The following is a 20709-nucleotide window of genomic DNA, read 5'->3' as shown; positions in this document are numbered from 1 at the left end:
AGAGTGGGTGGGGGGACCCCGCCTGCCCTGGACTCCCCCGGAGGGGGTGGGAGGCCACTGACCTACTTTGAGCAGAAGAGTGAAATGGGTGGTTGTGACTCAGGCCGCAGGGTCAGTAATACAGACCAAGGGGAGAGGCTGGAGTGACCGGGGGGCGGGGGGCAGCTAGGCGAGCCGCCGCAGCTAGGATGACTTGAGTATTGGGCTGGGCTGGGGGAGAGCAGAGGATTGGCAGGATTGACAAGATGGTCACAGCACCAGGAGACGGAAAACCGGGTTAGCCTGAGACCCTGGTCTAGTAATGGAGGGACTGCACCCCAGCAGGGGGCGTAGGGGCACTGATTTTCCTTCCTTCCTTCCTTCCTTCCTTCCTTCCTTCCTTCCTTCCTTCCTTCCTTCCTTCCTTCCTTCCTTCCTTCCTTCCTTCCTTCCTTCCTTCCTTCCTTCCTCCAGAGATTGAACCCAAGGGCACTTTACTACTGAGCCACATCCCCAGCCTGTTTTATTTTATTTAATTTATTTTTTTTTTTTGAGACAGAGTCATGCTAAGTTGCTGAGGCTTTGAACTCGAGATCCTCCAGCCTCAGCCTCCTGAGGCGCTGGGATTACAGATGTGCGCCACCAAGCCAAGCTCACATGCTGATTTTCACTCAGGTCGGACTCCAGCTGCCCTGTGGGGAACTTCTGCCACATTTCAACCTCAATGTGGTCCCTGCTCCACCCACAGTCCTGCCCTAAAGATCTTCTGTTGCAGGAAGGAATGGGGATGCTAGGACTGAGCCCAGGGCCTTGTTCCTCTAGGCACACAACCACCACTGAACCAGCCCCCAGCCAGATGGATTTTCCCACAGGAACAAGAAGAAACGTAAAGTACGCATAGATCAGGTGAGCTAAGCCGAGCCCATGAGCCACACAGTCTGGCTTCCTAGAGGACGGATCCTGCCTCAGTGGCCTCTGGGTTCCTGGGGGATTTGCAATAGGCACCTAATAAACAGGTGGGACTTCCTGGCAGTGCACACACAGCCCCAGATAAGAGACCATCTAAGTAAACACCACGCTGCCGCCATCCGAGGAGAGTCTCCGCGGTTCGTAGGTTCCGAGCTGTTTCGCAGTCTCCTGCGGAGAGTCAGGCAGTCCCTTGCTCTGCGGGAACACTGCCCTCCCTTCAGGGTGGCATCTTGTCAGATTAGCCCTTAAGCCACCACCTCCACTCTCCTTCCCTCTAATGCCCTGCTGGCCTCTGGGACGAGCTAAAGGGCCAGGGGCCTCTAATCGTCTTTCATCTGATCATGGGCCTGAGAGCAGCTGGTGTCCCCCTGGGCTTGGCTGTGGCCACTTGTTCTTCTCCTGGTGAGATGCCCGAGCCGCGGTGAGCCAGGGCTGTCCTCTGGCCCCGGGGCCCCCTTGGTGGCTGATGGGTGCAGCAGATTCCCAGGTGTGAGGCCTGGGTGGCCGAGGTCTGTCCTCCCTGCCTCCCTCTGTGTCCTCGCTGGGCTGGTTGGAAGTCCCTTCTCATCTGTGCTGAGCCCAGAGGGGCCTCCTCCCCCACCTCCTGCACTCACCTCTGCCTCTCTGGCTGCGGGGATCTCCTCCTGTGGCCTCCTGGGGTTGCTGGCCTGCCCACCGTCTCTACCCACTGGTGCAGGCTGCAGGAGCCCCAGGACCGTGCACCGGGCACCCGGGCGGGGAGCCCTGCAGGCCACCCGATGCCCTTGGAAAGGCCCTGCCGAGGACCTTCAGTGTATTATGTCACAGATCATAAAAGGTTTATCTGGTCAAAGTTCATGGAAGATACGGCCATGTGTTCCTCAGACGGAGGGGCAGAACCCCAGACCAGGCCTGGCACAAAGCAGGGGTGCCGTGAGCAGGAAGGAGCCGACACCGTGCGTGGGTGCTGGCCAGGGGAAGGGGAAGCCTTTCCTCTCTCAAGGTGTCTCCTGAGACAGGTGGAAACCGGAGCCAGGTGCACTGTGATGGGCGGTGGAGAGCTAGGTCCTCTCAGAGCTGTCCCGCCACCGCGCCTGTGCCGCCTCCAGACCTGACCTTGCTGCTACTGACCCTCAGCCCCGTGGCGTCAGCACTGTGTCCTGCGGCCATTGGCCACCCTCTCCGTGAACACTTGCTCTGTCATCACCACGTAAGGAGAGGTCACTGGCTGTCCCCATGAGGAGCACTGTTCCTAGAGCCACATCCACCCCTGGCCTGCCAATCACTTGTCACACCTGCAGGGAGACGGCAGTGGACCTGTCTGCCCTCTTGTCCTCTGAGCCCCTGCCTTTCTCCCTCTGCCTCTCAGTCACCTCCTGTGGCCCGTGGCTGTCCCTCTGCTGGGGCCTGAACGGTGTCCAGTGGCCTTGTCACGGGGCGCGTGACAGGTGTGGCTTGTGGGTTTACTTAGCCATCTGTTTGGATGTACTTTAAAGAGATCCAGCCACATATTCCAAATCATTTGACTTTCTCAGCAAATTTCCCTCCATGACTTCTGTGTCTGCCTTCCTCCGCTTCCTGCTCGGTCCCCACAGACCACCACTTTCCAGAGCTAGAACACACTCGAGCCTCGTGCCTCAGACGGGACGCCCACCCTCACTTGGGGTAAGAGTCAAAGAAGCAACTGTGTGTGCATGGGTGTGTGTGTGTGAGGGAGAGAATGTGTGTTGTGTGTGTATGTGTGTAAGAGAATGTGTGTGTACACATGTGTGTAGGTGAGTGTGCACGTGTGTGTATGTGAGAATGTATGTGAGTGTGTATGTGAGTGTGCACATGTGTATATATGACTGTGTGTGAGGGTGTGTGTATATGAGAATATGTGTTGTATGTGTGTGTATGAGTGTGTGTGAGGGTGTATGTGAGAATGTGTGTTGTGTGTGTATGTATGTGAGAATGTGTGTGCACGTGTATCAGAGCTTGTGTGTGTGTGTGTGAGGAGGTTCCTCAGTACTGAGCGTGACACTGTCATCAGTGAGCACAGGTCTGTCTCTGGGGAGCCGTCTCCACGTCTGTGCAGACAGGTGTGGGAATACCTGGGTGGAGACGTGCAGGTGTGGGTGCACTTTCCTGTGTGTGCAGGTCTCAGGGTTGGGGATTGAGCTGCGGCCCAGCCCTCTTTGGTTGGGTTTTGAGGCAGGGTCTCTCTGGGCTGCCCGGGCACCTGGCCTGGCTGCCCTCTGCCCCGGCCTCTGGGTGGCTGGATGGCGGCGGTGCTTGGGCTTTCTACCCACCTGCCTCGCTGCTTCACCCCGGCCCTTCTCTGCTCCTCGGCTCGTCAGGAGAGCACCTCGCTCCTCCCGCTCTGTGCTGACAGCTCTCTTGATAAAGGGTGGGTTGGACAGGCAGCTGCCCACACGTCACCTGATGCCACTTCTGCCAGGTGAGGTCCCTCTCCCTCTGCTTTGTCCCCTCTGTTCTCACTCGTGCTGGGTCCTTTAAACATGTGCGGGTGCCCGTGGGTGACGCGCTGTCACATCCGACTCTGTCACTCTCCACTCCTCTGCGGAGGCTGGTGGCCTCCCTCTGCCGTGGGTGACTGCAGTCCCTTTGTCCCATGGCTCTGCTTTCAGGAAGATGAGGTATCTTCCCTCTGTGATGTCTTTCCCTGACATCCATTTCCTACCGGACAGACAGACAGCGTGGATGAGCTCAAGGTCCTCCCCGGCTCCAGGGGCTCCATAAAGAGAACGGAATCCCACTCTGGCGACTGCTGTCCAGGAGGCTCCTCCCACTGATGATTGCTTCACTTCCTCATTTTGGTCTCAGCATAAGTGTCATTTCCTCCACCAAACCTGGAAGTGTTCCGTCTGAAGTCACTGTTTCAGGCTGGCCGTGACTTCTGCACAGGGGGGAGCAGGCGGTCCTCTTTTCCCACTACGGTGCTGTCTGTGTGTTGGCTGTGACTCTCCTGAACACACACTTCACGCTGTGCCCTGGGGAGGCCTGGCGTGCAGCAAGGGGACAGTACACAGACGTCAACTAACAACGCGTGACGTGCTGACTTCCTGGTTGGACGTGCGTAGACCATTCGTCCCTGGGACAGTTCTTTGGGCTCAGTTTGCAGTGTCGGCCGACAAGTTGGTGTTGGCGACTTCCTTGTTCTCTGGACTTTAGCTCTTTGGCATTCTACAGAATCTACAGAGTATCTTACTTCACTTCTTGCCTGAAATAGCTATTTTTAAAAATTCAGAATTTTAGGGTGCTGTATATCACGGGGACTGAGCCTTTGATGGCCAAGAGGGTTGTAAATTCTCCCGGCGGCTCCGAGTCCCTCTTGGTTCAGTGGAGAACAAGGCGTGCAGGTTGTGAGCCACTGTGGGGAGCGCGGCAGGTCACCAGGACACAGGGGTCGCCACTAAAAGCAAGAACGAGCCCCACAGGGCCCCTCCCTCGGGGCGGGTGCTCCTGGAGGTGGCTCCTGCAGGGTCTTCCACTCCCCCCACTTCACCCTGGTGGCTGAGGCCTTTGGCAGGGGGAGGCCGGGCAGGATGCGCACTCTGGCTCTGGGACTTCCTCCCCAGGCGCATGTCGGCAGATCCGCCTATCCTGGCCGTTTCCATGGTTCGCGGCTCTTCGTTGGCAGCAGTGCTGGTGGGAACCCAGGTCACTCACTTTAAAATAGGATCCTCTTTCAAGGAACTCTCATCTGCCTGCTTGGCCACGTTTTAAAGTTAGAGTGCCTGAGCTGGCCCCTCGGTGGGCCGGGCACCACAGGATGGCGTGCGTGACAGGGTGGAGACTCTGCACCCTCGGCAGGTTCTGATTGAATGTTGCTTCTCTGTATTAATTTAATATCCTTTTGGAATGAGAGTCAGCAGTCGTTCAGGGGAGAGCTTGAGAAGGTTGGAGGTGCCGCAGTGGACCTCTGTGTGCCGGTCACTCACCCAGAGATCACCGGGAGACGAGCCCTGGAGCTCTTCCTGCCGAGCTGCCAGCATGTAGACAGCTTCAGAGCACAGGGCCCGTGCCTGGTGCTGGGAGTTGGGGGCCCACTTGGCGGGTGCCAGAGCCCGCGCCTGGGGCCATCCAGGAACCTCCTGTCCCCTGCTGGAGTCCTCTCCCCAAGTGTGGAGAGCCGTCAGGTCACAGACTGTTTCCCTCCCTCACATTTCAACCATTGCAAAGGATATTTTTAGATTTTTTTCCACCAGCCAGCTAACTGCAGTCAACATTCTCATTGTTTGCAAAGACAACAGAACGCAACAGCCTCTGGGACGCCATTGCTGCTGTAAGGGGCACCCACACCCAGGCTGGCAAAGAGTAGCCGTCTCTGGCGCAGGGCAAGGACCCTGCTCACTGGGTCGCTGCAGGCTGGGGTCTTCCTCTGATCAAGGCTGCATCGGTTCTTTACAGCGAGATGAAATGCTTCAGATTTATTATCCGATGAGGCCTGCTTGATTCAACCAAAAACAAATACCCTCAAGTTTAAAAATAGAAGTGAAAAAGACTAAACATTTGCATTTAAAGAGGAAAAGAAAATGACAGAAATCTCTGTGGCAGACCATTCCTTGAAATTATCCTAAGTTATAATTATGCACTTTCCACTGTCTGTAATTAAACATTAGATTTCATTTATTCCAGATGCATTTGCTGCAAGTAATTCAGAATACTCCTCCTTCTTTTTGGCCATGTACATTTATTTCAAGTCTGTGGCCTGGGCACCATCGGGGGCCCTGGTAGTCTTAAGGGAATCTCCATGTGTTGTTTTTTCTCATTGTCTACTTGGTGGACCACGATTATACTCATGAATTTGTCCTTTCTAACATGCAGTGTCAGTGCACACTCGAGAACATCTTTAACAGGTCTGCTTGTGTCCTGCAAGGAACTGGCAGGGCCTTGATGTCAATATTAGAGAGGGGAGGGAATTGCTTTTACCCGCTCCCACGTGTGGGGAGACTTGGCCGCTGCTCTGTGGAGCCCGCGGCTTTGAGAAAAGCCTGGCCTTCCTCTCTGTTCACAGAGCCTTGGAGCAGTTTACTTACCATATTCGCAAGTCCCTTGCACTGGTCAGGTGGTATCACTAAACAGCAGAATATAAGTATTAAGCAAGTGCTTTAGTGGTTTGAAATTCCCTTACTTTAAGATTTTCAATGAACTTTTGTGTTTAGGTCCATTGAATATATTTTTAAAGTACTAGAAATTATCCAGCCATTTATACTTATTCACTGTTTACACAGTTCAGTTTCATGTAATAAATTTTTGGTGTTCACTAAGGAAATCAGAGGTCTAATCAAGATTGGTAAATTGACTACTTGACCTGTGTAATTACAGATAAATTTTGCAGCTACACACCCTGGAGCAAGTTTCTTGCTTTTAAGTATATAGTGTTTTTGTGGCAGTAGAGGGAGTCGTCCTGGATGCTTGGTTGATACAGTGGTGAGTTACTCTGGTGCCTTTAAGTTTTCCTTCTATTTACCACGTGACTGTTTGACAGTTCACAAGCATTTCCACAGGTTGGTGAGAAAGGGGTGTGCCAGGTCAGTTTGACCACTTATTTTAACTGCGTGAAGGTTCCATGGATGGAGAAGTTCACATTGAAGCCCAAGCTCTCTGGGTTATTTGTAAGTTTCATTAACCACTGTTTGCTCCGCCCCTGTGCCTTGCAGACCAAAACATCTGTCCATTGGCATTTTCTTTAAGGTCCTCCAGGTCCTCCCTACAGTCAGACTCTGAGGAGTCCAGCAGAGAAGGCAAAGAAGGGGGAGGAGAAATCCCATCACCTGCTCCTTAAGCTTTAAAAAGAAAGCCCTTCTGCAGATGCCTTGGGCATTCGCCTCTCGTTGTTCCCCAAGAGCGCAGCGACACCCCTTCTCACCCTTCAAAGGTCCTCAGGACCACTGCTCCTTGTCCTCACTCCCACATCAGCTGGTCACACTCATGATGTCTCTGGATAGTCTGACCTGAACAATGTGTCTATGTGTGAGTGTGTGAGTGTGTGTGTGTGTGTGCGTGTGTATGCACATGAACCTTACTACTACATCTGCTGGAAGACATTCACTTTGCAGCACGCAAACCCTCTCCTGCTCCCTCTCTCGTGGAATGCATGGCTAACTTGGGGTTACCTTATTTCAGAAACAATTTCTCCTTTTAACTGGGGACATGAGGGCATTCCAAAGAGGAATCATCTCACATAATTTATTTTCCAAAGGTGGAGGTACATCAGATCATTAGGATGCGTCTTTTCTCTCTTCAGCTTTGGTAGCACCTGAGGTGTGTGGCAGGTGTGAGGAGCTTTGACAGTCTAGACAATGTCAGAATTCTAGGTGGCCTCTGTAGCATGGTCCACAGAACCTTCCAGGCCGGCGGGAAGCTGGTCTTCTCAGCCTTGGCTGACAGCACGGGTGTTCTGGGCTGAGTGACCCTGCAGCCCAGCTGAATCAGTGTCCGGCGCCACCCACCCTCTGCTTCTGTCTGAGCTGCAGCCTGGGTAGTGGACAGACAGAAGGTTTCCTGCTGTACGGGGACGTTTCCTCCATTATCCACCAGATGGCCTTGGAAAAAGAATCACGCTGAAAGTGAGATTCTGGTTAATGTTATTTAATTTAAACTTGCAATCTAGCTGAGCTCCGGATACCTACAAGTAATAAAAAGAAACCAGAGGCCAAGTTATGCCATTAGAGGGCACCTGTGTAATCTTAGAAGTCTGTTCACATAGACCTGCTAAACCAGGCTGGTTCTTAGGAAGGATAAATTGTTTATGTAAAGTGACCGATTCTTAAACTGAATGTCTGAGAGAGAACATTTTATTGGCAGGGAACAAAAATCAATAAAATCTTAAAACCACCATTTAAACAATCTCTGAGTAAAGCTTCCATTTTGTACAGTGAATACAAGTTACAAAAATATACACAGTGTGTCTGCAAAGTAATTTTTGGTTAGTTGTGTTTGGAGCTTATTTTAAACGCATGTTGTTAAAAAAAAATCCTGCCTGTATACTGATGGAGTTGAACAAATGATTGAAGTTCCCTAATGGTTGAATTTGTTTTCCTCAACAGTTGAATGTTATTAGATGACATTTTGAAAACTGCAATGTGGTGAAATTGAATTCTTGTGTTTCAAGGTCCTGCTTAATCCTGAACACTTTTCAGAAAAATATCTATTTTGCCTGTATTGTCCTTTAATTAAGATGGTTTCAGAAACAAAAAGTGTGACCTGATGGAATTTTAGTTTAGAGAATATAATCTTTTTTGTTTAATTGGAACCTTATAGTCATACACAGTTGCTGGGTTCATCCCGGCAAACTCAAGCATGCGTGGAATTGATTCCAGCTCACACTCCCTCCCTCCCCTTCCCCATCTCCCCCGTCCCTCATCCCCTNGAAATGACACTTATGCTGAGACCAAAATGAGGAAGTGAAGCAATCATCAGTGGGAGGAGCCTCCTGGACAGCAGTCGCCAGAGTGGGATTCCGTTCTCTTTATGTTCGACTGGTTCTTTTTACTTATGCATAAAGGTGAGATTCCCTGTGGTGTATTTATGTATTCATACAACATGGTTTTTGAAGAGTTAGTTCTGCATTGCCTCCTTACCCTCCCTCCCTCTGCCACTCACCTCATTCTTCTGCGTTACTGGTCTTCCCTCTATAGGGCCCTCTCCTTCCTCCTGTCCTTTATTTTGCTCTAGCTTCTGCATGTGGGAGAAACACTTGACCTCTGCGTTTCACTTAGCATGAGATTCTCCATTCCCATGCCGTAATTCCGTTCTTTCCCTGTTACGTGTCTGCACCACAATTTCTTCTTAATCCACCCATCTACTGATGGCACCTGGCTGGCTCCACAGTCTGGCTGCTGTGGACATGAGGTGGCTGTGTTGCTGTAGAATGCTGACTGGTTTTTTTGGATAAATACCAAGGAGTGGGACTGGGTCCTGTGGTGGTTCCAACCCTAGTTTCTTGAGGAATGAGGGTGTGCTTTTGGTGGGGGAGGCTGGACACAGGCACCAGAACCCGGAACTTACTCCTTCTCTCTAACTCTCACGGTGGCTTGCAGCCACGCCCACCCTTAGATCTGACAGCTTTGACCACTCTGCTAAGGTTCCCTGAAGATCTGAAGGTTGAAAGGCCTCCAAATCCAAACCTTCTGAGCACCAGCGAGCCACAGTGGAAAATTCCACACTATAAAACTTCATCTCACTCACAAAATCATTTAAAATATTGTATAATATTACCTTCAGACCACACATAAAAGGTGCATAAGAAGCATAAATCTCGTGTTTAGGATAGGGTCCATACCCAAGATACGTCATTTTGTATGTGCAAATATCCAAACTCCAAAATAAAAATAAATCCCAAATCTAAAACATGCCTAGTTCTAAGCATTTCAATAAAGACGAGTCAACCTTACAAACACCTTTGAGAAGTGCCTGGGATGCACAGGAGCAGAGCCTCATGGGGGGTGGGGCTGGGGGCCCTGCTCTGCATCTCCCGTCATCCAGAATTGCTCAGTAGCATTCAGTGCTAAGCAGCTGTGTGGAGATTGTGCAGACTGGATCGGGTTTACTGGGCTTTCAAAGTCATTTATGATGAGTAGTTCATATTTTCACCTCTGTAGTGTTTACTATGGGCCCCTACCTGCCTATGCTGCTTTCCCATGTTTAAAATAAGAAAAATAGCCGTGCCCACCTCAGAGGGTCTTGGAGGGCATTGGGTGCACACCACGGGAGCAGTCAGAAAGGTGCCTGGCGGGCGGTGTGGGCAAGGTGACATTCACTAACACATCGTCTCACAATTCACCCCCGGCAACTGGCTGATGTAATGAGAGGAAGTTCTCCAGAGGGCCGCTGAGGAACTGGGGCCTCTGTGGCTGGCATTCCTCGGGTTCTGGACCAAGTGAATTCCTGGGGCACTGGTCCCCTTAGCTGGCCAGTCCTGCAGTGGACAGCCATGTGGACAGAGTGGAGCCCCTTGAGGACGGCTGTCCTGGAGTGGCCAGGGCAGGGGCTGCCTTGACCCATCCACTCCACAGTCCCGGGAGCACAGAAGGCTACCACTCCTAACTGTTTCCAAAGAGACTTTTCTTTAATTGTCCTCCTCTGCAGTCAGGAGGCGGCATTGTGGGCATGGTGCGTGCGACACAGAGAAGGGATTTTGTTGCGCCAACACAGGTATTTTTATGAACATGTGATTAAGGGTACAGACGGGAGCTGAGGGGGCAGAGAGGTGGTGAGCAGAGACCCACCCAGCTCAGCCCATCACATCCTCTGCTTAGAGTGGTCAGCTGAGCGTGGCCACCTCTTGTGGACGGGACCCTTGCTGATGGCTGTAGACACCAGGAGCTCCCACTTACACCTGCCCTGAGTACCCAAGGGAGAGGCCATTTCTGGGGGGCCAGGCAGGAAGGGTCGTGCTCAGTCTCAGCAGCTCCGTCCCTCTGTAGAGTTTGGGGATCTCTTGTCCACCACTGAGCCCTGGCCCCGGCCCTTTGCAATTTTCTATTTTGAGACAGGGTCTTGCTAAGTTGCTGAGGCTGGCCTCAAACTTGTGATCCTCCTGCCTCATCCTCTCAAGAAACTGGAATCACAAGTGTGCACCACTGCGCCCAACTTTGCACATTTTCATCTTAAAGACAAATGCATCCTTTCAAAAATATTTTAAGTTGTCTGAATCTATTTTTGATAGCATCCAAAGAAAGGCAAAATTAGAGTCAAATGATGTGTTAAGTAGAGGTTAATTAGTTGTATCTAAAATAGCGCCTATATAAAATAAAACTGGCATTCACCTCATCTCAAATTGCTGCAAATGTTGATTTGCATTAGAATTTTTCACTATTTAAATTACTAAAGTGTAGAAATACCACATTTCTCTAATGATTGAATTCCCTGATGTGCTCTAAGTCAGAGTGGTAAGGAAAACCGTTCCTGGCGTAGCTCTCTCTCTGAGAGCAAACCTACCAGCTCCTCAGGGGCACAAAGCCCTGAGCAGGCACCTGACGAGAACTCACCTGGTTGGGGCTCCTGACAGCCCCCCCCAGCTGGGGGTGAGGTGGGGAGAGGTGGGCTTGCAGCACCCCTGCGCAGCAGTAGAGTGGCCTGAGACCTTGGTGGGAGTCGGTGAACTGCTGACGGGTAACTCTGTGAAAGTCCTTAGGACGTGAGGCCTCGAAGGCCCGGCTGCCCTGCGAGTGGAAGCCAAGCTGATTTCTAACGTGGTGGGGCTTTACATGTGCCTGTGGCGTGGGAGAGTCTGGTGGCCTATACGCGTAGGCATCATTCATAACTTGCCTTGTGATTTTGCACAGATTACCCGTGAGGGAGTTGGGCGTCATAATCTCTAACAAGTTCTGATATGAAAATCCAGTCATGGAATAAGCAGAAGACTATTCAGAATCCTCAGTCAAGGGTTTCGTACAGGGATTGAGTCCAGGGTGCTTTACCACTTTTCCACATCCCCAGTGTTTTTGTTTGGTTTTTTTTTTTTTTTTTGGTCTTGAGACAGGGTCTGCCTAACTTGCTGAGGTCCTTCTGCCTCAGCTTCCCAAGTAACTGGGATTACAGGCACGTGCCACTGCACCCAGCTCAAGTTTCCTTTTGTGTGGGGAGTACCAGGGGCACTTAACCCCTGAGCCACATCCCCAGCCCTGTTTTGAATTTTTATTTAGAGACAAGGTCTCATTGAGTTGCTTAGGGCCTTGCTAAGTTGCTGAGGCTGGCTTTGAATTTGAAATCCTCCTGTCTCAGCCTCCTGAGTTGCTGGAACTACAGGTATACGTACCCACACCCAGCTTCAAATTTTAAGGAAGAATAAAATAATCTGTGTAGTAATTTTCTGGCTTTTGACAGGTCTCTGTGACTTATGTTGAAAATGATAGTTCAACCACATCAACAAGTTGTAACTTGACTGCCAAGGTGAAGTCCAGCTCACCTCTGGTAGCTTTGTGTCAGCTACAAGGGCTGACCCTGAATGACCGCCCTAGTTGAAGCGTTACACGTAGACTGAAGCCACCTGTAATGATCACCGTGGCTTCTGCCATAATTGAAGTGGGAAGTTAATGTGCCAAGTGTCTAAAAATCCTTTGAGCATCTGAAATTTTGGGGAATTCATTCTCAACATCATGAAATAGTTGGGAAAAAGCAGAGGGCAGATGCTTCCAGAGCGTGTGTGCCTTTCGGGGAACTGAGACACCCACGTGTGGCTCAGGGCCACCTCTGTGCTCGCTGCAGGAGGGCGTCGGGGAAGGCTGCCTGCAGAACTAACACGTTACGCCGCCTCTCTGTTGCCAGGATGGTGCTGCTTGGCTGGAGTGTGCTGTGGCTGCTGCTGCCTCTTGGCTCCAGGGCCCAGAAGCTGCCCACTCGAGATGAGGAGCTTTTCCAGATGCAGATCCGAGACAAGGCGTTTTTCCACGATTCATCAGTCATTCCAGATGGAGCCGAGATCAGCAGCTATCTCTTCAGAGACACACCTAAAAGGTACCCTCCCTGCCGCAGCTCTGTCCGTCTGTGAGCTGCTGGGGCCTCCTCCCTAGGGAAGTGCCTTGCAGATCCAGCCTGGATGGTTGCTCCCATGAGAAAGAAGGGTGGCCAAGGTGGGCTGAGGGAGGCCGCTGATCTTTGCTGACCAAGGCTTCCTTTGGGTGGAAGAGGAACCTTGGCACCATTTCACGCTCCAGGAGGATTATTTTCTCATTTTCAGGACTGTCGGATTAAAATGCAGTTCATTGAATATATATGTTTCTTCAAGGGTTTGCATTGAGGTTTACAAGGATTATGTTTGTTTACCAAATATGATCCAATTTTGAGAGAATGAAATCAAACAGTGACTAAAAATTAATACTGTTCATTTCCTTTAGTCCAACATCATCAATAAATTGGGCTCACGTGATAGTTTTAAATATTTCAACCCTAAGAATTTACAGATGTGTGTGCATACATCATATAAATTCTATGTAATAGACCAATTGTTAGGGGAGTGCCACAGACTGAATCACTGCAAACACACCCGAGGCTCAGCAGAAACAGTTCATTGTCAGGAAATCTGAACGGCAGCAGACCTCCTCTGAACTGCAAGTTTATAAGTCAGAGTCTAGGTTATGCATCGGGGTGGGCTCAGGTGGAGAGCAAGCTTCAAAACCTCGAGGACCACACCGCAAGGGGCGGGGGAGCGAGTGCATTGCCACCGGCTCCTGGGGCTGGCGGCCCCTATACTCGGAAAGGGAGCTCTGTGGTCGGGGCGCAGGAGGGTGTGGTCCGCCTCTGGGTGAGTGGGCTCTTGCAGGAGGGGGCGGGGTGTGGGAGCAGGGTAAGGTGTCTGGGCAGAAGTAGGGTCAGCTTGACTCAGCTTCTTAGTTAACCCTGGTCACGTTAACAGGAAACACGGATTTGATCTATAGTTGCTCACTTTGCCCTTCTCCAGCCCCTTCATAGTTCACCTTGGGGTAATTACATTTCAAAACCAGTTTCTCCTTTGATGCTGTGACACCTCGCCTGGCATTCCAAGAGACAAAACTGTCTGCTTCCACCATGATCCCTTTCCAGATCACGGAGGACGAGGCGCAGCGGTGGTCCTTTCAGTTCAGAGGCAGCCCCTCTGCTGAGAGCCCTGTCCTGTGGGTCACTGGGAGGGAGAGCAGGGGATCGGTTTCCCTGTGGTGACGAGAGGGAGCAGGAGGACGGAAGGTTGGGGTGAATTTGTCCCATGTACTCTGCTCTGGCACCAGTGCCCCATGGTTAATGGAATCCACTCACAGCGGGAAGGTTTGGGTACTTCTCCTTGCATAATGCCAGAAAAATTACTTGGTTGTATCTGCTTCTTTGTAAAATAGAACGACGCAGCTGCGGGTATGTGGTTGGTGCCCTCGGTGCAGCCTGGGCGAAGGATCAAAAGTCTGCTCTGCACAAAGTAGGCTGAGCTTAAAATCAAGACTGCTGACCCTTCCCTTCAGAGAGGGGAGTGGTCCATGAAACTCCCGGCTTGTCAGCAGGTCAATCATCTAGCTGTTCTCTCTGGCTGATTGGCGGCTGTTTTACAACTAGCTGTTTTGTTTTTATAGGGTCTTCAGTTTGTTTTCCCTTTGCCCACCCCACCCTCTGGCTCCAAATTCCTCTCTGGACAGTGAGGGAAAAATACACTTTGACTCAACTCTGTACCTCAGAGAGAAGGGATTCCGGGGGTGCACGTCCTCAAGTGGACTACTGAGGTGCAGACGGTGCTAGGGTTCTCCAGCCAGGTCACTCATCAGTGATCCCCTCACTGGGAAGTGCCCTTCCAGGCCCTGAGCCCGCAGAGGTCTGCTAAGTGCTGGGAAGTGAAGTCTCAGTGGGCCTCTGGGAAAGGGTGTCCTCACAAATTGCAGCAGGTGCCCAGAGAACCAGTGCAGGACCCCTGGGGTCCGTGGGGAACCTGACCCTGTGTGGGTGGAAAACGGAACAGCCAAGGAAGAGATGGTCTCCAGGAGACATGGGTCAGGCCTCGCCGCAGAGCGGGGAGGGGTCTGCAGGTGAGGCCAGCCCCGGGAGGAAGAGCCTCAACCGTGGAGGCCCAAGGCAGGAATCCCCGTGTCCAGGGACAGCGAGGGGCTGGGGCCGTGGCAGAGCGAGGAGGGTCTCGGGAGACCTTGCTGCTCAGGGCCTCATGCTCTGAGTGAAACAAGCCGCTCGCGGGGTCTCAGGCTGAGTGGGGGCCATCCACAGGCTTAGGTGATGGTGCTCCTGGAGGGAGGGAAGGTCCACAGGGTCGCTGGGGTCGGGAGGCCAGCAGGAGGCTCAGGCCAGGGGCGCTGGAGACTTGGCCGGGTGGCCACACTGTGGATCAAGGCGTCAGATTCTGGGTCTGTTTGACAAGTGGAGCCTGAAGTGTCTGCTGATCCATCCTGCCTGGAGGGGAGGAAGACGGTCAGCAGGCTCCATGCCTCTGTCCTGACAGGCAGGTGGCGGGACTCCTCCTTTACTGCAAAGGGGGACTGCAGGGGAAGCTGACCTTGGGGAGAGAACCAGGCTCTGGAGTGGGCGCCTGAGGCCTGGAGTGGGCGTCTGAGGTCTGGAGTGGGCGTCTGAGGCGTGGAGTGGGCGTCTGAGGCCTGGAGTGGGCGTCTGAGGCCTGGAACTCGCTCTGTGTCTTAGAGAGGATGGTAAGAAGGTGGCTGCACCTTGGATTCAGGTTCAGGTTGGCAGGTGAAATCTGTTAGCACACAGGAGGGAAAGCCGATCTGGGTGAGGTCACACAGGGCAGGGGGAGCCAGTGGGCAGGGACTGAGGTGTTGGACAGCAGGTGCGTGGTGAGTACAGAGAGAGCAGGGAGGTGAGGGGTCCTCAGCACCGCCGCCGTGCACAGGAGGGAAACCCCACTTTTCTTTACCGTGGACCCAGGGAGCAGCTCCTTAGGGCTCAGTGCAGCAGGACACGCAGCATTTACAGCTGGGCCACATTGGGATCTTTATTCCCCTTTAAAAACCTTCTGAGGCATTATGCAAACCACCCTCAGGGGAAGACTTTGCCTCGTGTCTTTAAAATTCTGTTTTACAATCATCAATGCGTTCAATGGAACACGAAATTTCCGTGATCAAGGAAAGATAGAGGTGCGCCCTCCCACTGTCAGACAGGGGCCTTCATTTTTAAAACTGTCTCTGAAATGTGAGCCTCGTCCACAGAGGTGTGGACAGTAGAACCAGGAGCAAGCTTCTCAGGAGGACAGGTCTGCCACACTGGGGCTTGGTGTCACCCCCTTGTTGGTGGCCACCCGGCTAAGCCCCTGAGACGCAGTCGCGGGTGACGTGAGCGGAGGCGCCTCTGGCTCGCTGTCTTTCCTTAGGTCTCCTGTACTTGCTGACGGTGCGTCTGGTCTGCCCTTCCCCAGGTACTTCTTTGTGGTTGAAGAGGACAATACTCCGCTCTCGGTCACGGTGACGCCCTGCGATGCGCCCTTGGAGTGGAGGCTGGGACTGCAGGAGCTGCCCGAGGACAGCAGCGGGGACAGCTCAGGTGAGCAGCGGCCCTGGTGAGGGCTGGGGAGATGGTCCAGCCAGGCAGCAGGGCACCGGGCTCCCGAGAAGCTGCAGCCGGAGAGGGGGAGGAGGGAGAGGAGGAAGGAGCCAGGAGAAGCTGCCGGCGTGCTCTGCTGGCCCCTGTGGCTACCTGCTGTCTCCCTGGACGGTAGGCCCCCGGGGGCTTTGAAAGCTACCCTGGCTTGGTTTCTCCCTCAGATGCCATGACTTGACCGCTCTGGGCGGTCCTTCCAGAGTTGAGGAATGTGAAATCTCACACGTCTGGCTTTCAGTCTGCGGTGAGATGGCCAAGGTTCCTTCCTGTGCTGGTGGTCAGGCCTTCATCAGGCCCTGGCACGTGCCAGCAGTGTCGAAGGATGGCCAAGTCAGGTGGCTTTGGTACTCCCGACACATCTGGACACCGAGCCTCAGCTGCTCGGACAGGTACTTGATTTTCTGGCTTAATTGGGTTGTCCACTCCTGCTGATGACAGTGAGATCGGCGAGCTGAGCCACACCCATGTGCGCTGGCCTTTGGGCAAGCTGACTGATGGTCAGGATCAACTGTCTCTAACAAGTTTGAAGCTCTGGACCTAACAATTATAGGTAACCTAAAAAATTATAGGTGATCTATACCTAACTAGATTTTGTGCTGAAAAAATACATCCATACAAGCCAAATACTCGATAAGGTGGTATTCATAATGGTCACACATCAAGCAACCGTATTATTTTTTATGACATCAAATTGAAGGAGGAAAACAGGATGCAAAAACTAGTGGTTCGTCTAGATCCGTTTGTGCATGAGAAGAAATTTACTAACCTATGGAGAAAATAGGAGACAGTGACCCCAACTGCACTTAGGCACTAGGAGAAGGAGGCGTGGAGTAGAGCACGGCGGTGAAGAGGCGGCTCCCTGTGTCACCTTCTGCACCGCCTCAGTGCTCTGTGAGGAGTGTGTGCTCTCTTTGTCGTGGAGAGCGAGGTGAGAACCGACAGACCACGTGACCTGTAGCCCCTGCTTTGCTCCTGTCTTGCAGGTGACCCCGAGCCCCTCGAGCAGCAGAGGCATCAGATGACACACGAGGAAGGCACGGAGCTGTTCTCCTACAAGGGCAACGCCGTGGAGTCCTTCGCCTCCTCCAGTTCCCCCGCGGGTCTGTACCAGCTGGAGCTCCTCTCCACAGAGAAAGACACGCACTTCAAAGTGTACGCCACCACAACTCCAGAGTCGGACCAGCCGTACCCGGAGCTGCCTTACGACCCCCGAGTGGACGTGACCTCCCTGGGGCGCACCACGGTCACGCTGGCCTGGAAGCCGAGCCCCACGGCCTCCTTGCTGAACCAGCCCATCCAGTACTGCGTGGTCATCAACAAAGAGCACAATTTCAAGAGTCTCTGTGCAGCAGAAGCCAAGCTGGGGGCGGACGATGCCTTCATGATGGTCCCCAAACCTGGTCTCGACTTTAGCCCCTTCGACTTTGCCCATTTTGGGTTTCCTCCCGACCACCTGGGCAAAGAACGCAGCTTCCTGGCAAAGGCTTCTCCCAAATTGGGCCGTCCCGTGCACCCCAGGCCCAAGGCGGACATTCAGAAAGTCTGCATAGGCAGCAAGAATATCTTCACCGTGTCTGACCTGAAGCCGGACACGCAGCACTACTTCGACGTCTTCGTGGTCGACACCAACACCAACATGAGCACCGCCTATGTGGGCACCTTTGCCAGGACCAAGGGGGAGGCCAAGCAGAAGACCCTGGAGCTCAAGGACGGCAAGGTGACAGACGTGTTTGTCAAGAGGAAGGGGGCCAAGTTTCTCCGCTTTGCTCCTGTCTCTTCCCACCAGAAAGTGACCTTCTTCATCCACTCTTGCCTGGACGCTGTCCAGGTCCAGGTGAGAAGAGACGGGAAGCTGCTTCTGTCCCAGAATGTGGAGGGCATCCGGCAGTTCCAGCTGAGAGGAAAACCTAAAGCCAAGTACCTCGTCCGCCTGAAGGGAAACAAGAAAGGGGCTTCCGTGCTGAAGATCCTGGCGACCACAAGGCCCGGCAAGCAGTCCTTCCCCTCTCTGCCCGAAGACACGCGCATCAAAGCCTTTGACAGGCTCCGCACCTGCTCCTCGGCCACAGTGGCCTGGCTGGGCACGCAGGAGAGAAACAAGTTCTGCATCTACAGGAAAGAGGTGGACGACAACCACAGCGAAGACCAGAAGAAGAGAGAGCAGAACCGGTGCCTGGGACCGGACACCAGGCCCAAGTCGGAGAAGGTCCTCTGCAAGTACTTCCACAGTCAGAACCTGCAGAAGGCGGTGACCACAGAGACCGTCGGAGGTCTGCAGCCCGGCAAGTCCTACCTGCTGGACGTCTACGTCATCGGACACGGCGGGCACTCCGTAAAGTACCAGAGCAAAGTCGTCAAGACCAGGAAGCTCTGCTAGGTCCCGCGGGAGGGACCCCAAGTCACTTCACCTGTTGATTGACAGCTCCCACAGCCGAGAGAAGTCGTCACCTGTGCTTGTGCCACCGAAGGCAGGAGAGCCAGGGATACTGATGTTTACATAGCAGCAGAGAGACCTGCTCCAGCGCCCCAGGTCACCTTGTGTGCGTCCGACATCACTGGACGTCAAAGACACAGCCCGCCTGGGAGAAACTGCCGCCCCTCGCTCTGTCCGCTGCATGAACTGCTTCTAAATTATTTTATTACCTAAAAGTCTAAAGTACGCCATTCATTGCACACATCCACAAAGGCAAATCATCCCTCTCTATAGACGCTAGGAGATTTATATATATATATATATACACACACATAAATTATTTTATAAAGTCTTGTTTTAAATGTCAGTGTTTCTATGATTGTAAACTATTAAATTCTTTTGCTGTTAAAGGACAGATCTAATCTAAGTATTCTTAAGTGGACAGCCCTCTAGTAATTTACATATTACTATTGTAAATTCTTATTTGTTGAGTAAAAGGTTTAAATTCTGTATGTATCTCATGTACAAAGTCGACACACATTATATTCGTGTACATAAAATTAAAGATATTAGATTATGTACTGTCCATTTTTCCCGAGCAGTGACTCTGATGTATCCAATTTCTAATCTGACTTTAAAATTGAGCCTTTCTGTAGTTTGACACTAAAATCGCCCACTTTTCAGTGATTAAAAGGGGATGCTGTGTCTCTACGGTTACACTGGCCCTAGAACAGCTATGAACGTGTGTGTTTCCACATTGAATGGCAGTCAGCAGTTGTGAGTGGTCAGAGCCACGAGCGCTTGAGTTAAAGGAACAGGAGCACCAAACCCTGTCACCTCGCGAGCAGTCGCAGACGTTCCCATGATCCAGAGCACATCACATTTCAAAGTGCAGGACCAGGATGTCCCTAGCACCTTCCATCTGCCCGAGTCTTAGCAAAACAATCATTTTGACCTTTAGCTGATGCGACTTAGCAAACAGCAACTAGGACTTAGAGCAGAACACGTGTGCGTACGAAGCTGCTGTTTTATTTTTGTGGGTTTTTCAAAAAGTAACTGGGTGTCAGATGCGATCTAGGCAACTAATAGCGGAAACTGTTTATCCAATTCCACAGCAGGCAGTGCTAGGCGCCCGTGCTCCAGGGGTCTGTTCCCAAATCCCCAGGTGTCGCAGGGACCAAGAAGGGTCTGGAAGTCGCCGCGTCTGGCTGATCTGACTGCAGGGATTCTGTTACTGCCGTTATCTCCTTTTCTCATCCATAACCCCGGGGTGACAGATTTGAATGGTGGTGTTAGATGTCCTTTGCCATCTCTTGTAGAGTTCCCCCAGCTGATTAGAAGGTCCTAAGACCACAGTGGGGACAATGTGACCCTTCCCCTTCTCACTAACCCTGGTGCTGGCCTGGCCTTTCGGGTGCCATTTTCCTGAGCAGCATTCTGTAGGGTAGAATCATGACGCTACCGTGGTAGAGGTGGCGGCCCCTATGAGGGGTGCGCTGCCAGACAAAGGAGAAGATGTCCCCCAGGAAAGCCCAGAGGCACGCCAGTCCAGGAGATGGACACATCTGCACAACAGGATGGCACCCGAAGATTTCAAAGGATGAAGGTCACGTACCCAGGGTCACACAGGTAGCCCCAGAAGGAGAGACTCAAACTGACCACAACCCAGATGCCGTGCCTAAGTTGCAATCACGGGGCCTTGGGGGCAGGATCAGCCTCTCCAGTTCCTCACATGACTGACAGAGCCGGTGCTAATGCTGTGTGGTGAATCCACCCATTATCGCTGCTCCTGAGGGCGACAGCCTTAGCTCAACATTGCCTAATGACAGGGAAGCCCTGGGACCGGGCCGGGTCCAGGTAACCAAGCTTTTACTCTTCAGCCAGCGGCAATGGGGGTTTCTTCATAGTCTGGATCAATGTGAGAATTCTCTCATGGCCCCAGTGAAATTTGCCATTTTTAAATCTTAGGAAAATGAAATGCACATTGTGAATTTCTATCATTGATGCATGGGTAAACCTAGCTCCTGTATTTACTAAAGTGCTTAGGTTTTAGGAAAATTCTGGTAAGCTAGAGGCAAGAAAGAAAAACTTGTTCTTAATTAACAAAAGAACTAGAAAAGGAAATCCCCAGCCTGACTGCCGGACCTGGCCTGGACAGTCTCCCAGCCCAGGAGGCCCATGCCACAGAGGAGGGAGGGTCTTCAGGACTTTGAGCTCACCTCCTGGCTATTCAAGTGCAAAAAAAAAAAAAAAAAGACCCAAGAGAGAAGTAAAACCTTCTCATACCAAACAGCTAAGTTGTGGCTTTGTCCAGACTCTGGCATCCTAACCAGAAGAGA

At 52.2% G+C, this 20709-nt stretch overlaps 1 protein-coding gene across 3 annotated transcripts; it reads left to right on the top strand.

Moving 5' to 3' along the window:
- Positions 1-649: 649 nt before the first annotated feature.
- On the top strand, positions 650-18947 carry Ndnf (neuron derived neurotrophic factor). 3 transcript variants are annotated; one of them, XM_048811970.1, is made up of 5 exons: positions 1009-2137; positions 2463-2592; positions 12205-12393; positions 15776-15900; positions 16941-18947. In XM_048811970.1, exons 3-5 carry the CDS (start codon positions 12206-12208, stop codon positions 18332-18334), a joined length of 1707 nt encoding a protein of 568 aa, XP_048667927.1. In that variant the 5' UTR covers positions 1009-2137; positions 2463-2592; position 12205; the 3' UTR covers positions 18335-18947. The 3 variants fall into 3 exon arrangements, with proteins under 3 accessions (XP_048667928.1, XP_048667927.1, XP_015334483.1); XM_048811971.1 differs by lacking the exons at positions 1009-2137; positions 2463-2592 and adding an exon at positions 650-885; XM_015478997.2 differs by having other exon boundaries at positions 1009-2592.
- Positions 18948-20709: the final 1762 nt, after the last annotated feature.

The sequence above is a fragment of the Marmota marmota genome, unplaced genomic scaffold, assembly GCF_001458135.2.
Source record: "Marmota marmota marmota unplaced genomic scaffold, marMar, whole genome shotgun sequence".
Lineage (NCBI taxonomy): Eukaryota > Metazoa > Chordata > Mammalia > Rodentia > Sciuridae > Marmota > Marmota marmota.
Note: the sequence above shows the minus strand (reverse complement) of the source record. Positions and strands in the feature narration are given on the sequence as shown.